This window comes from Pseudophryne corroboree, chromosome 3 (genome assembly GCF_028390025.1).
Source record: "Pseudophryne corroboree isolate aPseCor3 chromosome 3, aPseCor3.hap2, whole genome shotgun sequence".
Lineage (NCBI taxonomy): Eukaryota > Metazoa > Chordata > Amphibia > Anura > Myobatrachidae > Pseudophryne > Pseudophryne corroboree.
The window spans coordinates 757,326,607-757,344,138 of NC_086446.1; the positions used below are offsets into that span (position 1 = coordinate 757,326,607).

The following is a 17,532-nucleotide window of genomic DNA, read 5'->3' on the forward strand; positions in this document are numbered from 1 at the left end:
AAGGGCCTCTTTAGCCTATCACTATGTGCCACCACCTTGTAAGCCCATCCCTTGTGTACTTATTGGGCGATCTCTGAAGCATAAATGCAGTGACTGCAATGTGATCTCCAGTGTAAGGTGTAATAATTAGATCACTGACAGGGCTGTAACTAGGGCTGTGCGAGCGGTACCATCGTGCCAGGCTCTGGGGGCAACAGCATTGCTGTCACACGGTGCCTGCATCTGGCTAGCAGGGTGCAGCAGACAAAATTGCTGCTGCAGTGCTGCCCGGAGCGTCCTTTGGATGCTCAATACAGGCGCACTGCTGCCTGTACAGCCCATTAGGATGCTCCAGTCGGTGCTGTTCCTGGTGGCCCCGCCCCCTCAGCATGATGTCATTCTCTCAAGGGATGTGGCCGGCACAGGGCTCCGTAAAGCCCTGCTATGTCGCTCAGTGAAAGAGATGTGTCTTAAAGCTGAAACCAGCTCAAATTCTTGCAAACAGCTATTCTCAACTTGCTTAGACTGCTATGCTATTAGGGTGAATGAACATTGCCAGCGAATGAACATTTTCAGGTATAAAAAATGATCTTTACATTTCTCAACCTATCCCAACGAGGTCTCCTTTTCAGGGTTAGGGTCACACTGTTCATTCAATGGACTTGTGTATTCACTTGCAGCTCCTGTGCAGTCAATCGCCAGCAATTTCTGCACCCCTCGGAAATTGCTTTTTGTAAAGTTCTAATTCATCATTTTAATCTTTAAAGCAAATCATTTTCAAAGTCCATATGAAAATGACTAACCCGTGTACCGCTGAGACGAGGGCTTTACCATAACTGTTTATTCACCGGATGATCCCCCCCCTTCCCCATCTCTCCTCCAGGATCCTTCAAGAACTAAAATAGTCCAGTGGTCGCAACAAGAATCTGACCATGGGGTGGTCAACTTGGAATTCCAGCTGATCAGTGACGCTACTCCTGGGTCTTACATGATTTCAGCGGAAAGAGAAAAGGGTTCTCCGGTCACGGAGTGGTTTACCGTGCAAGAATATGGTATTTAATACGATTTATTGTGCAGTCTATGATTGAACCCATTGTGGCGGTCAAAATCCCACTCTCATACAGTAGCCGGTCATTAAGAGAATTGATCCGGGATGGTTTGTGTTCATGAATGTAATGTATATGTTTTGTATATGAATCCTGTTTTGGAAACTGACAAACCTGTGTTTAGTTGCCTATCAATGTAATCGGGTGACAACTATCTAGGGTAATTACATGTTCCCGATGAGCATTCCGTGGACTTTCACGGTTGCGGCCGCATGCTTCTTCTGACACGGCTACTGTCCCTGCTCCCATGGTAAAGAGAGAACACGGGGGAGATGTATCAAGCCTTGGCAATACCATGCCTTGTAAGTGATTGCCCTTTTTAAAAAACAAAAACAAAAACATCCAAGATCAGACTGCATCCCGCACCTATGGTGATCTCAAACACCATTACCCAAAAAGGTGTTAAAAAAACAAACAAAAACACTCTGGTAAATGGGATATACTGCAGCATGTCTGCAGAGGAGCATGACGCCTAGCTAGAACTACAACAGAATCGCTGTCCTGCGATTCCCAGAATAAAGACATGGGGCAAGATGTATTACATTAAATGAAAAGGTAAAACTGTTGAACTTAGGAATGTATAGGTGACATGATTTAATTTTGAGACTAACATTAAAAGTTTCTTTAAAATGTCATCACAGATTACTGTGTATTGGCAAAATTGAAATTGTGAGGTGACCCATAGACCGGCCCCTGGTGTAGTAGTCTCCGTCCCATTTACTTGATACATTCTGGATGGCTGTAATACAGTAGGTTACAGAGAACCCTTTAGGGCACTGCAAAAATACTTGAACTGGGGTTTTAATGCACGGTGGTCCTCAGGGTATTACAACCCGCTGTGTGTGGTGGGGGGGTTTCTTTCACAAGCCCTCAATCTACATTATAGACCAGGCCTGGCCAACCTGTGGCTCTCCAGCTGTTGTACAACTACAAGTCCCATCATGCTTTGCCACAGTTTTGCTATTAAGGAATGCTAAAACTGTGGCAGGGCATGCTGGGATGTGAAGTTTCACAACACCTGGAGAGCCACAGGTTGGCCAGGCCTGTTATAGACAGTATTATTAACCTTTTGTCTCTGCTCCCTTGCAGTGGCGCCCAGATTTGAAATAAAAGTGGATGCTCCTAACAGTTTATCGGTGACAACAGAGGAGCTGAAATTCAATGTTTCCGCTATGTACGTAAATTCAGTGCTCCTCGACCCCCCCCCCCCCCCCCCCCTTTTTTTTTTTTTTTTTTGAGGGGGAACACCAAAATTCAAGCAATTAACAATTGTGATATCTCCACACCAATCTTCCTGTGTTTTTTGTATTTTGGGACAAAGGGGGACATGTACAGTACTAACTTACTAAGCAGTGATAAAAGTGGAGAAGTGAGCCAGAGGAGAAGTTACCCATGGCAACCAATCTGCATTGACGTAACCGTTATAATTTGCATAATATAAACATATACAGAGCAGCTGATTGGTTGCCATGGGCAACTTCTCCACTGGCTGACTTCTCCACTTTTATCACTGCTTAGTACACGTCCCCCTTAATGTATAGTGAGGATGGGCTTAGAACGGAGTAGCCAACTTATCCTGCACGCCTCTCCCTCAGATACACGTACGGTGAGCCTGTGGCTGGTTCCGCTGTGGTTCAGTATTGCAAGCAGCCAGAATTTTACGGCAGACGACAAAATTGCTTCAAAAACAAAGGCCCCAGCTGTTCTAACATGACCGGAGAGGTAAGTTCAGAGACACTGTGGCCTACTTTATGCTCAAGTGAGGACCGGATACAGTACAGATGGGAGCTGAGAGTTGTCATCCTTTTTGACCTAATTTGTACCTTGCACTATGATTTGTATACTTACCTTTTTGCCTTTATCATCTGCTCTCTTTTTATATTGTAAATTCTTTATACTCCGACTTGCACTTAGATTATTGCTTCATAAATGTGTCCTGCTATCTACTGTCGGTACAGAGGTACGCAGGGTTCATAGCCGACTGCATTTCATAGCCGATTGCAAATGGGCAGGCTGATATCTGTGTGGTTTCGTCCAGCTAACACCTTGGCCTGTGTCATATGCTCGTACACAATTATGGTGTCCGGGTCAAGATTAAGGCTAAAAAGAAGCATTTGCATGCAAGTCAGACCAGCCCATAGGAATGTATGAGACCAAAACCTACGAGCGAATTATTGTCAATTGTTCTTTTTCTAGCACAGCCTGTAACTTGACAGATAGGAGCTGATTGGCTGGTACTTTTATTTTCAAAGGGGTCTAGTTATCGTTGGTTACATAATAAATGCGATTGTACCGAGCCAGTGTATCAACTGGCACCCGCAGAGATGGGGGTTCCGAAAGCTGCAGAGCGGGGGGAGTTCTGCGCATGCGTTGTCCTGCTTGATCGCTCTTGCACAGAGAGAGTTCCGGGGGTGTAGCCAATAGGCAGTGGCGCAAGTAGAAAAAATGTCTTGGTGGTCCTGTGCATGGGTGTGACCACATGGGGTGTGGCCAATGAAAATAGAGGGTCCAGATACACACACGCCCCCAAGTTGGTAAATCTGGCAGCATCTCATCCCCAATAGAAACCTATGGGGGTTGCAGCTGCTGGCGGAATCACGGCAGGTAATGAAGATATCGGAGAGTCTGTCTTGCATTCAGGGGATGCTAAAGATTTGTGGTTAGCCCCAGAAAACTGGTGTTTTTGGGGATTAAGCTGCATATATTGCTATATGTATGGTATAGAAATTCCACCATACCATAAGTTTCACCTTTTTAGGGGCGTATTTATCATGGAAAAACATTGTGCAATGAGAATATTTTAGTTTTCAAGTCTCATTGTATTATCTCACAAATTTTTCACTATTCATTGTGCCCTTATGAAAAAATTATCACTTCCGAAAAACTGTTTTTTGAGAAGTCCGTTTTTCAGAAAAAGTTGACTTTCCCCCTCTGAAGCTGCAGCGCCCACCAGCCCCCGCCGCCAGCACCACCTTACTTGTGTGTCCCGGGAGCGGCCGCCCCCAGCCAACAATTTACATATGTGGCCGCTCCACCCACCACCGACCATCATACTGCCGGGGCTGACCGGCTGTGATTGACCAATAGATAGTGATACCTGCAGCCACGGTCCCTCCCTTCCCACCGCATCATGCTGCAGCGGCGGCACCAGTGCTCCCCCCTACCCCATTGGTGGCTAGTAATTGCTGGGGCAGCCCAGCTGCAGAAAGGATTGCTACAGCCACGTCGCCCCCACTCCCCCCCCCCCCTGCCGCCTGCACCTTATTACAGGGGCCAGCCCAGCTGCAAAGATCACACTGCAGCCATGCCACCACCCCCAGGGTTGCACAAACTGTTGAGGGATTAAGGGGTTGTTCGCCATCTCAGGCAAACAGTTTCCCGATCAAACTCCAAAAACTCTTTTTTCGGAGTTTGATGAATGTCACAATTTCTACTTGTGACATTCTTCTCCTTCGGAGTGTAAAATTGTGACATTTTAAGGATGATAAATAGAGCCCTTAGTGACACTGTAGATCAAGGTTTTCAGAACCTAATGAAGCGCATGCTGTTGGATCGATTGACTGGTGCATTTACCTTCACTCCTATGTATATGAAGACCTCCTACATCTAAAGAATAAATTTGAGGTTTAGTTTAAAGAGAAACATTTTATTAAAAACTGGAGGCAAAATCTGGTCTTCTCTATAGCAATGAGAACTGTAATTGGATCACAACGCTAAAGGCAAGAGTTCGTTTTGGTGATGACCGTAGGGCAAAATGAAGTCCATAGGTAAAAACCTATGGACTTGGGTGTAAAGATTTCCGGCCAAGTGCCTTAATCCTTTGACCCTCGTTTAGCCATCAGTACACTTGGATTAGTGAAGGTGCACACTGATATATTACTAGTGCCACACTGATATATTCTGAGGGTTGGATTGCTCGTGTCAGGCTGAATTTGGATTTAGCCTAGTCCACTTATATTTTACCATCCTACATGTGCGGTTTATTGCCGTAATTCGGTGGCAAAATCATAATGGTTGCGAGTGTGAAAAAGCCCTGATGTGCCAACCTATTGTTGCAAAGACCCTAAATTGTAAACCCCCCCCCCCTCCCCCCAATCCTTAATTTTGTATTGCTGACATGGATAATGCCGACGCGGTAAAAATTGAACAGTACAAGTCAACATATGACTCTCTATAGTCTGTCGACTTCCTGAAAGTTTTGAGCTCAGTCCTCGGAAGTTTTTTTTGAACGTGACTTTACAACAGAGGGGAACACTGCTTTAATGCCACTGTGTCTCTCCAAGACATATGAAAAAGTAGGCGCATGGGTGTTTTATTTATACATACATATACTAACTAGAGGAATTAGAGCCAGCACATCCCATACATTACGTGTATAAAATCAGTGTTCTAGCACGTATCCAAGTGCATACTCCATTCCTGCTTGCCTGTTATAACACTGCACGTTGGATATGTTTTGAAACTGTTCTGCACAACTTTTTTATACTGTCATGTATGTGCCGGCTTTAATGTTGTATTGATGTGAAAAGTAATGCAATTCATTGCCAACTTGAAGGTTCTGCAAATTCACCGGGATACGGTCATTAGGTCGACAACACTTTGGTCGACAGTCATTAGGTTGAACACTATTGGTCGACATGCTTTAGGTCAACATGGTCACTAGATCGTGACGGTCATTATGTTGACATGGAAAAAGGTCTACATGAGGTGTGTGTGGGTTTTTTTTTTTTTAATAATTTTTTTTTTTTTTAATACTTCTTCACCACGTGGACTACGACTGGAAATAGTAACCTGTGCATAGTGCAGTGGTAGCGGAGAAAAGCACCTTGCCCGAAGCATGGCGAGTGGAGAAGCCATGCGAGGGGACACGGTGCACTAATTGGGGTTCCCCGTCACTCTACGAAGAAAACGATACCAAAGTAAAAAAAACTCATGTTGACCTTTTTCCAGGTCAACCTAATGATCATGTCGACCTAATGACCCATACCCAAATTCACCATGGTAAACCTACTCTGTTGTACAGTTGCTATGTTTGTGTGGATCCATGGTTTTTCACAACAGTAATTTATTATTATTATTTTTTTATATTTTTGCGAAACTGTCTAGTGGAAAAGAGATTTCTTGGTTAATTGATGCAGCTAATACTGTATAATATTGCTTTACTCCTAGCTTGGTCCGGATGGCAGTTACAGTGGTGTTATTGACATGATGTCGCCCACCATGAGGTCCATGGGAAGATCAACATCTTTGACTTTGGACATCACATTGGTTGAAGCAGGAACTGGTAAAAACTTAATACAGTCTTACTGTGGAGCTTTTCAGATCTTTATTTTAACAAGCAGTACCTTAACAGTTATATGTGCCAATATGAGATCATCGATAAATTGCTCTTTATGTCTGTTAGATCTCGGCCACCTTATGGCGATCTCCGATCTTAGCTACTGTATTTCGGTTTCTGTAAGTGTTTGAGGTTACCCAATCCTGCAATATTGGATTTCTTCAAATCATTGCTATTGTCTTGTATTTTTACCCCCAGACATTCAAATGACCGAAACGCGTTACATCTATATCACCAGCCAGCCAGCGTCACTTCGGCTTGACTATGACTCAGCGAACCAATATTTTAAGCGTGGATTGGATTACCCTGTTGTGGTGAGTGTGGAATCGTGTACAGCTAGATGAGTCTGATATGGGGATGGGGACGGGGACGTAGTGCAGCCCCATTCATAGGGAGTGGTAAGTCTCAATTCCAGACGCATTGCACACCGCGTTTTACAGAGACCACTTGAAGAACCCTTTTCCCCCTGATTTTTTTAGATCAACCCACTGAAAATAATACTCCCCGTGTTTCCCTGTGTGCCCCATGTCGCCTTGACTACTTATGTTTGGGCAACATCTTCCTAGTTGGTATTAACTTCAATAAATAACTAGGCAATAGAAACTATAAAGCCAGATATATATCTTCAATTCCAGGCACATTTAAAGGATGAGAATGACCAACCTATGCCTGACGAAGACATTGACTTGGATCTCGAGGGGCAGGATACTCAGACTTTGAAAACGGACCATGATGGGCGAGTGGAGTTCCAGATAGACACATCCAATATGATACAGCAAAACTTTACTTTCAAGGTAAGCAATTTAAGCAGCGCTTTTATGGAAGTGCCATGAAGCCATCTTACCCGTGCTAAAATCACGTATTTTGTAATCCACTATTGTCCCTGCACTAATATCTGATCAGTGTGTAAGACATAGGGGTCTATGTGCTAAGCTTTGGAGAGTTCTGAAGTGGACGGAAATAAAGTACCAGCCAATCAGCTCCTGACTGTCACTTTACAGGCTGTGTTTCAAAAATTACAGGAGCTGATTGGTACTTTATCTCTCTCCAAGTGTTGATGCATATTCCCCCCCTGTATGAACAGCTGCACAGAGATGTGGTTTATATGCTGGAAGTGAAAGGGTTTTTCTTTTAACTTGAGTGGATTTATTTGAATAGTAACTGGGGCTTCCTGGTCCAGCTTCTCCCAGGAGGTCCGTCTATCACAGCAGGTGATCTTCTCTCCAGTCTGAGAGGCCATGGTTAGACTACCACCTGTTGAATGTCCTGCCTGAATCTTTCACAGGTCAGCTACAAGAATCAAGATCAGTGTTATTATTCTGAATGGCGAGATGCAGAATATCCCACTGCCGAATACACCGTTTACAGCTTTTACTCACAATCTGGGAGCTTCCTGCAGCTGAAACGCCCTAAAGGAGAACTGCGTTGTGGACAAACCCACAAAATTGACTTGCAGTATACTATAGCCCCATCAGGAGTTGGTGATGGAGCAACAAAGGCCACTATCTACTATATGGTGAGTGGTGGAAAGGGTAACTGACCAGACTGACAGCCATGTGAACGCATAAAACTTGGACATCTTATGGACTGTCTGGACAATTTTAGCCGCACCCGGTTTATATATACACGCAAACTTTATATGGAAACAGAAATGTGTTTCTTAATCAAGCACTCTTAGCCTGTAAAGAAGAGTTTAATATATAAATGTGTTAATCAGGTCAGCCCAAAAAATCTGAATATTTTGCCAAGATTTTTAAAATTTTAGGTCACTTTAAAAAATAAAGATTCCAAGTTGAGAACAGAAATGATTATCTTGACAGGACATGTGCACTGTTTCCTATTCCTAATGTCCAAGTATAGATGATTTGGGGCCAGATGTACTAAGCCTTGAAAAGTGATAAATATCACGGTGATAAAGTACCAGCCAATCGGCTCCTAACTGTCATTTTTCAAACACAGCCAGTGGCATGGTAGTTAGGAGCTGATTGGCTGGCAGTTTATCACTGTGAAATTTATCACTTTTCAGGCTTAGTACATCTCCCCCTTGGTCCGTTAAATGTGATTTGCAGGAGTCCCACAAATAGTTATAACTTTATAGAACCCTTTAGACCCATAACTGTTAGTTAGTTAACAGTACCGTTCTATAGATTGGCTAATGCCTACTAGTTGGTAGGTGTGAGGAAGGGGGTTAGTGTACACTTTTTTTATTGAATATAACCTTATTCAAGTAATAGAAGATAAACCACTGTCCATATGATAAAGTATCTCTCTTGGGCTAAGTACTGTACAGCACTGGGACACTGCAATATCAGTGATTGGCTTGGGCATACGCAGACCCTTTTATAGAGCCAAGTAAACAACATGCACCTGCAGTCTAATCAGCCTGACCTTTAAGTCTGGAACTCAGACATGTAAAGTTGAAACTTGCACAATAACCCTTGGAAGATGGCTTGTACCGTGTAACCATTTTAGCTACATGTCAACACTATAAATGTCAGTGGGTGAAAAACAATATAAAAAAAAAAAAATATATATATATATATATATATATATATATATATATATATATATATATATATAATTTTATTTTCCCCCTCTCCTTCTCACCATTTACTACATTTTTTTTATATTATCCTTTAGACATTATCAAACTCAAAGATTGTGAGTAATGGTCAGAAGGATGTTGACTTGACAAACTGTAAGTATGTTCTCTTAGCCAAATAAGAATTATTATTATTTTTAAAAATTTTAAGATATTTCGACGCGCTTGTAAAGTGTATCAAATAATGTTGTTGCATATTATTGGCTATGGTTTCTTTATAATCCGCTTTCTTATATGGGTAATCGTCACTGTGACGTCTGTTCAGACTGGCTCACTAGCTTCCTCCATCCTTGCAGCTAGGAATGGGTCCCTGTCCTTGGATGTCCCTGTGTCCACTGATCTTGCCCCCAGTGCGGATCTGGTTGTATATGCCATCCTGGAGAAAGAATTAATTGCTGACACTATCAAGCTCGATATTGAGAAAACCTTTAAAAATGTGGTAAGTGCAGTAATGTGACCAATAATCCACGGAGTGCAATAAAACTAAAGATTATGGCATTTGAACTTTTCGTTTTGGGTTTTTCTGTTTTTCTTGTGCTAGGACTGACTTTTTGGGCATGATATAATTTTTTTGTTTTTTTTTGTTAAAGCCCTTTTAGTAGAACTGGGAAGTACTCCAATTTAACTTTTGTCATCTTTTTTCCAACGGAAACATGGCTATCAAAAATTTTAATGTCTGCTTGCCTCTATATTAATTATCAACCACTTGCTTTCAGAATACCATTTTCTCTTCTGTAGATTAGATGTGCACATGTCTTTATTTACAATATATTACCCTAGGATGTACAAGCCATTGTTTTCAGTTTAGTCACTAAAGAAAATCGCGCTCCAGCCGCGCAGGGACGGATGTGATGTGAAGGATTTTACACTTCGCTTTGCAGAGACTGTTTTTCATGTTGAAGTTATTCAATATGGTGGTTCTGGGTGTACTACTATGTATTTTTCTAGAGTAACTGGTGTTTCTTCTGTGGGTTGTTGGTCACAGTGGGGGAGACTCATCAAGCCTTGAATTTATGTAGAAAGTGCTTGCTTCTCAAATCTGTAGCTTCCAATTGTGTTGATGGCTAAATTTTAAAAGGGCAATGATTTTACTAGCAAAACATGGCTAGTAAATGCGTTGCCTATTTTAATTTTTATCGTCATCCCGAACTAAGTCACCGGGTTTTAAAATCTGACTCTTGGTAAATAAACCCCTGGTTTAGGGGGAAGCAGATGGCTTTACCTGCACCGTCTAGATGACTGATTCTGTGTCCTCTCATTTGGCACTTCTAGGTTTCTATGACTTTCTCAGCAGAAAAGGGGGTTCCAGGCTCCAATGTTGAAGTAAAAGTTTCTGCAGATCCGAATTCCATCTGTGGACTTAGAGTGATTGATTACAGCCTCCTGCTCCTCAACTCCTATGAGAGGTTCTCGGCTGACACAGTAAGTCATGGAGACCCTAATAATCCTTTCTTGCCTGGGCTGAATGATTAAATAGATCTTAACTTTACTTCTAAACTCTCAACCTCCACCTCTTTGTGGTGATGGTCTGTCTCCTCTAAATGACTGAAACCAATAAAATGACATGTTAATGCATATCCCACAAAAATGGATTCTTGAGGACATTGGGTCCAGTTTGAGATTTTATGGAGAGGGGATAAGTAAACGGTCAGTCTTGCTGAGTTACGTTGGGTTGAAGCTCAGATAGATAGAGGGGAATAGGAGGTTGCAGTAGTTGATTTGGGAGAGAATCTGTCTATGAGGAGTAAAGCAGATATCCGAGGCAGATGTGGCCCAAGGGCAGTGGGCTTGAGAGGAAATTGTAGTGGACATGATGACTGAGATGTAAGGGGAGGTAATGACTTATGGAGGAGAGAAATCTTTATGATCTGTTTTTGGTCATAGTACAGAAGGGGAACTTTAAGGAAGGTGAGGTAGGTTATGGTGGCAGCCTAGAGGTGGAACTAGATTATGAGTGAATTCAATTTCCAAGAGAATGTGTGCAGTGCCTTGTGGGTCCCCAACATAGTGCAGGGGTAAAGACACTGAAGGAAGCCACAGTCATGAAGGCTAATGGAGTGAATGGTGATCAGTGGTGTTGAGTTGCAGCAGAGTGGTCCTGGAGTATGGAGAAGTAACTCCAACTTTTTCCATCTCTTTTCACTTTCATATCTCAAAGCTAGAGATTAGGGGCCCGTTTAGCCATTAGATTTTGCTATTTTAAAAGTCATTGAGTATGATAAAATGTGCTTCAGCCAATCGGCTCCTAACTCTTATCGGTTTGAAAAATGACAGGAGCTGATTGGCTGGAGCATCATTTATTATATGCAACACGTTTTAAATGGCTAAAACATTTTGATAAATGGGGCCCTTAGAACTCATCGTGTGTCCACAGCACTGACTTGTGTCCCTGTAATAGGTCTACAACTCCCTGAGGTACTGGAGCTCCGGTTACAACATTGGTGGCTATAATGTAGAGGACCCAGCACCTCCGTGTGAGGATGGAAGAAAACTTCACCTCTTTGATGGAGGATTCTATAACCTTGTAAGCAGCAGCACTGAAGGCGACAGCTATAATCTGCTTAAGGTGAGTTTAACCCGTAATCGGCAGGACAAAACCTGGGCTAGCATAGGATCTCAAATATGCTCCCCCCCCCCCCTTTTTTTTTTTTTTTTAAATATCTTTTACTTAGACACTATCAATACATAGGGAATCAATACATTATTGAAACACAATGGAAACATGGTATCGATCATTTTACAAAGTGTACAGAGTACAACTGTAACAATCAAGTTGTGGTAACAATATTGAAGCCATAGTTACTGTTCAACTAAGATAAGAGACTAAGGGGGACATTTAAAAAGCAGTGATAAAAGTGGTTGACATGGGCAACTTCTCCAATCAGCTGCTCTGTATACTGTTATAGTATGTAAATTATAAATGTTGCGTCAATGCTGATTGGTTGCCATGGGCAACTTCTCCACTGGCTCACTTCTCCACTTTTATCACTGCTTAGTAAATGACCCACTAATTGTGACAAAAGACATTCCGTTAGTTACAGTGTTGCATCTTGGTATGGAGCCCTGAAGGGGGACGCCAGGTCGTACCATCCCCAAAATTATCCTAATATTCTTGTTTTGTAAACCTCTTGGACGCTGAATCTTGCCTTGCCAGCCTAAACCTTCCCACTGTTCCAGTCGTAGGGTATCCTTTAATACCCTATTGTATTACCAGTGGCCAACAAAGACTCAAACTATTTTATACATGTAAATGCAGTTGTTTTTAATGTTTCTGCCTTGTTTCTTTCAGGGACTTGGGCTTCATGTTGCAACACCTCTCAGAATGAGAAAACCAGAGGTCTGTAAGGATGAGACCCAAGAGATCAGCCCACGTCCAATAAAAGTACTTGCTAAAGGTGATCATAATATGACTGCTACTATTTTTGAAGGTCTTCAGTTTAAGAGGCATGGGGCGTATCCTATTAGCTGTGATCCTTTTTCTTCCAGGGAAAAAAAGGGCTGATAGTGTGATTTTTGTCCCATGGTTATTGTTCGGCTATCTAAATAGTGTATGTATGTATGTATGTGTGTATATATGTTTGTATATATATAAATTGTATATATATAAATTATATATATATATATATATATATATATATATATATATATATATTACTAGGTGCTTCATCGCGCCCTACGGGCGCTCTTCACACCGTCGGAAGGGGCTACGCCCCCTTAACCCCTGCATGCCTTTCTGGGGTTCAATATATGGAGTATTACCTGCATTCCTAGTTTTGTTAGTGTTTGAATATTGCACAATGAAAGGGCGTCCGATGATGAAGGGGGCGTAGTCCCTTGCAACAGTAAGGGGTTTGGGGAGTGGGGACCGCGGATGGGGGAGGGGGTATGAAGGCGCTGTGGGTGGGGTAGGAGCAGGGGTGTCGCAGGTGGGGGATGGCAGCTGCAGGGCTGTTTCGGATGGAGGAGGGGTTCCGAAGGCGCTGCAGATGGGGAAGGGGTGGGTGTGCAGTGGATGGGGGAGGTGTCCAGGGGGCGCGGTGGGTGGGGGAGGGGTGGATGCGGGGGTAACGTGGGTGGGAGAGTGGCGGGTGCGGTGCTGTTGCGAATGGTGTAGGCGATGCGGATTGGGAAGGGCCTGCTGCGTGGGTGGGGTAGGGGATCCAAAGGTGCAGCGGGCGGGGGAGAGCCAGATGCGGGGTGTGGCGGATGGGGGAGGGGGTCCGGAGGTGATGTAGGTGGTGGAGGGGCGGGTGGCATAGGGGGTCTGGAGGCGCCGCGGGTGGGTACCGGGGGAGGGGGCCAGGGGGGCGTTGTGTGTGGGGGAGGGGCAGATGCTGGGCTGGATGGGGGAGGGGTTCCAGAGGTACTGCGGGTGGGAAAGGGTGTGGCAGGTGGGTAGGAGGTGTGGAGGCGTTGCGGGTGGGAGAGGGGGGGGGGTGCAGTGAATGGGGTTAGGGGTCCGGAGGAGGGAGGGTCCGTGTGTGTTGAGGTGTGGGGTCCGTAGGTGCTGTGGGGTCCGTAGGTGCTGTGGGTGGGGGTGCCACGGGTGGTGGAGGGACAGGTGTGTGGATTTGCGGTGGATGGGGGAGGGGGTCTGGAGGTGCTGCAGGTGGTGGAGGGGTGTGTGCGCGGGTGGGTGCGGGGGTGCAGCGGATGGTGGTGGTGGTCCGGGAGTGTGGGAGAGGTGAGGTGCTGTGGGTGGGGGAGAGGCGGGTGAGGGGCTGTTGCGGATGAGGGAGGGGTTCCGGAGGCGCTGCAGGGTGGAAGGGTGCAGGTGTTGCGGGTGAGGTAGGGGGCCTGGAGGCGCTGCGGGTGGGGGTGAGGTGGATGGGGAGGGGCTGCAGGTGGTGGAGGAGCGGGTGGTGTAGGAGGTCCGGAGGTGCAGTGGGTGGTGAAGGGGTGGGTGCTGAGGGTGGGGTAGTGGGTCCGAAGGTGTTGCGGTTGCTGGAGAGGTGGGGGTGTAGGGGATGGTTCAGTGGGTGCAGCGGATGGGGGAGGGGTGAATGCGGGGGTTCAGCGGATGGGGAGGGGGTCAGGGGATGCAGGAGGGGTGGGGGTGCTGTGGGGGGAGGCGGGGGAGGGGCTGTTGCGGATGGGGGAGGGGTTCCGGAGGCGCTGCTGGTGGAGAAGGGTGCAGGTGTTGCGGGTGAGGTAGGGGGCCTGGAGGCGCTGCGGGTGGGGGAGGGAGGAGGGTGAGAGTGCGGTGGATCGGGAGGGGCTGTAGGTGGTGGAGGAGCAGGTGGTGTAGGGGGTCCGCAGGTGGAGTGGTTGGTGGTGGGGTGAGTGCTGCGGGTGGGGTAGTGGGACCGAAAGTGTTGCTGTTGCTGGAGGGGTGGGGGTGCAGGGGATGGGTCCGGGGGTGCAGCGGATGGGGGAGTGGGGGAGGGGCTGCTGCAGATGGGGGAGGGGTTTGTAAGACACTGCGGGTGGGGTAGGGGGTCCGAAGGCGCAGTGGGTGGGGGTGCCACGGGTGGTGGAGGGGCAGGTGCGGGGGTTTGCGGGGGATGGGGAGGGGTCCAGGGGCGCTGCAGGTGGTGGAGGGGCAGATATCAGTGCACATAGTCTCTGTGGTAGTTAGTGAGGGTTGGTGATGGTGTGAGAGGGGTGAAGGCCAGTACACAGACAGGCAGTTAGAGAGCAGGATGAGGGTGACAGGGCATAGTGACGGGGAGTACTTAGCAGATATAGGGGTGGGCTACAGGTGTGATGTCACAGTGTGTGTACCTTTGCTCTCATGTGTGAGGTATATGTGAGGTATGTGTGAGGTAAGGATGTGCGGGTCGTGGTGGCCACTAACCTCCAGGCTGCTGCTGTGAGATGGTGACTGCAGAGGGAGAGAGCTCAGACCCAGCAGCAATGGGTCGTGGTCAGCATTCCTTCCTGGCCCCGTTCCGCCGCACACTGTCCGCCCCGTCTGACGGGCGTCATTCCTCCATCCTGCCTGGCAGCGTCAGCTGCTGTGATTGCGGAGCATAGGTAAGCGTCCGGAGCCCTGTGGGCGGGCAGGCATGGTGTTTCCCTGGAGAGGTGCGGCGCGCGTCCTTAGGCTGCAGACGGAGGGAGCTCCGGCCCAGCAGCAATGTTGATTAGTGCATGTCCCGTCCTGGCGCTGTCCCGCTGCACATGCTCCGCACCGCTTGCCGCTGAGCATGGCAGCCCTTGTGTGTATGCTGCAGATGCTGATCTAGCGGTGCCTGAGCTAGCGCCCTCTCCCTGGGGTGTGGGTGTCAGGCGGCAGGTATGGTGTGTAGGTGGGAGAGGAGCTGCGGGCGGCGACTCGCTGCCTGCAAGTACCCTCCATATCAGCGCTGTTCCCCTCCCTGCAGATGGTGTCAGTGGCCGTGGTGTACTTTTGCTACTGGTGGCCAGGGCCGGTGCTAGGGTGTTCGGCGCCCCCCTGCAAACTATGAATTTTGCGCCCTCCCATATTCCTTTGTTGTGCATCGGGAAAAGTGGTGTGGTCTCACAACTAAAGGGCATGGCCACACAATAGTACCCCCATTTAAAATTACGCCACAATGTAGCACAATCTTATTCATCTTATACGTAATGCCCCACCCGTAGTAGTAGCGTCCTTATACGTAATGCCCCACCCTTAGTAGTAGCGTCCATATACGTAATGCCCCCCCAATAGTAGTAGTGTCCTTATACATAATGCCCCCCCAGTAGTAGTAGCAGTTATATGTAATGCTCCCCAACAGTAATAGTAGCGTCCTTATACATAATGCCCCCCCAGTAGTAGTAGCATCCTTATACATAATGCCCCCCCAGTAGTAGTAGCATCCTTATACATAATGCCCCCCCCAGTAGTAGTAGCGTCCTTATACATAATGCCCCCCCAATAGTAGTAGTGTCCTTATACATAATGCCCCCCCAGTAGTAGTAGCAGTTATATGTAATGCCCCACAACAGTAATAGTAGCATCCTTATACGTAATGCCCCACCTGTAGTAGTAGCGTCCTTATACGTAATGCCCCCCAGTAGTAGTAGCAGTTATATGTAATGCCCCCCAACAGTAATAGTAGCGTCCTAATACGTAATGCCACCCCTGTAGTAGTAGCATCCTTATACATAATGTGCCCCCAGTAGTAGTACCGTCCTTATACATAATGCCCCCCCAGTAGTAGTAGCATCCTTACATGTAATGCCCTCCCAGTAGTAGCGTCCTTATACATAATGCCCCCCCAGTAGTAGTAGCATCCTTACATGTAATGCCCTCCCAGTAGTAGTAGCACCGTCCTTATACATAATGCCCCCCAGAAGTAATAGAGTCCTTATACATAATGCCCCCCCAGTAGTAGCGTCCTTATATGTAATGCCCCCCAGTATTAGTAGCCTCCTTATACGTAATTCCCCCCTATAGTAGTAGCGTCCTTAGAAGTAATGCCCCCCCATAGTAGTAGCGTCCTTATACGTAATGCCCCCCCTATAGTAGTAGCGTCCTTATACGTAATGCCCCCCCATAGTAGTAGCGTCCTTATACGTAATGCCCCCCTATAGTAGTAGCGTCCTTATACGTAATGCCCCCCATAGTAGTAGCGTCCTTATACGTAATGCCCCCCCTATAGTAGTAGCGTCCTTATACGTAATGCCCCCCCTATAGTAGTAGCGTCCTTATATGTAATGCCCCCCCTATAGTAGTAGCGTCCTTATACGTAATGCCCCCCCTATAGTAGTAGCGTCCTTATACGTAATGCCCCCCCTATAGTAGTAGCGTCCTTGCATGTAATGGCCCCCCCAGCAGTGGCGTCCATAAAGTGCGCACACACAGACATACCTCACACACACACAATTCACACATATATACAAACACACACACCCCACTATATATATATATATATACACACACACACACACACACACACACACACACACACACACACACACACACACACACACACACACTATATGCACACACATTTCTCTCTCACCCTCCACTTACCAAGTCTGGCTGGCCGTCACTGCAATGCTGATTCCACCACTGTTCAGCTGTCTGGTCCCGTGTAGCTCCGCCCCTCTATTCTGTGTAGCCCCGCCCCCTCGTGACGCCGTAGCCCCGCCCCCTTTTCGGGACCCGCGCTGCACAGCACACAGCCCGCTGTCACAGGTGATTGGGGGGGGGGGGAGGACAGGCACAGCAGCCGGCAGCTAGTGGCCATCCTCACCTCCTATACTATAAGGTAGGGTCTTGCACCTGACTGCTGCTGGCGCTGGGTATGGGGTAGCTCCCTGCAGCAGATGCAGTTGACTCCGCCCAGCGTTACGAGCACAGAGTCACAGATTAAGGCAAATATATAGGAGATATTATATTATATATTATATTATATTTTTTTAATTTGGGGAGGGGGGATAAAAATGTCCAGTTTTTTTGTCCGATAACACATGGAATCTGAGATAAGTATCCTGGACCCATGTGTTATCGCGGCTCTTATTTCATCTTATCGAGGATTATGCTTCACGTGCCAGAGGACCTGGGCAAATCCAATAGCCGCGGTACCAGGCTTGGA

At 46.5% G+C, this 17,532-nt stretch overlaps 1 protein-coding gene across 1 annotated transcript in view; it reads left to right on the forward strand.

The window, feature by feature from the left end:
* The window catches only part of LOC135056792 (ovostatin-like), an 83,199-nt gene that overhangs the window by 28,893 nt on the left and 36,774 nt on the right, over positions 1 to 17,532 (forward strand). The window contains exons 7-18 of the mRNA XM_063962387.1: positions 863 to 1,031; positions 2,175 to 2,259; positions 2,681 to 2,807; positions 6,255 to 6,369; positions 6,622 to 6,737; positions 7,059 to 7,217; positions 7,709 to 7,939; positions 9,064 to 9,121; positions 9,322 to 9,464; positions 10,298 to 10,447; positions 11,424 to 11,591; positions 12,315 to 12,420. Of these exons, the coding sequence (XP_063818457.1) occupies positions 863 to 1,031; positions 2,175 to 2,259; positions 2,681 to 2,807; positions 6,255 to 6,369; positions 6,622 to 6,737; positions 7,059 to 7,217; positions 7,709 to 7,939; positions 9,064 to 9,121; positions 9,322 to 9,464; positions 10,298 to 10,447; positions 11,424 to 11,591; positions 12,315 to 12,420 (1,627 nt within the window). The remainder of the gene's footprint in view (positions 1 to 862; positions 1,032 to 2,174; positions 2,260 to 2,680; positions 2,808 to 6,254; positions 6,370 to 6,621; positions 6,738 to 7,058; positions 7,218 to 7,708; positions 7,940 to 9,063; positions 9,122 to 9,321; positions 9,465 to 10,297; positions 10,448 to 11,423; positions 11,592 to 12,314; positions 12,421 to 17,532) is intronic.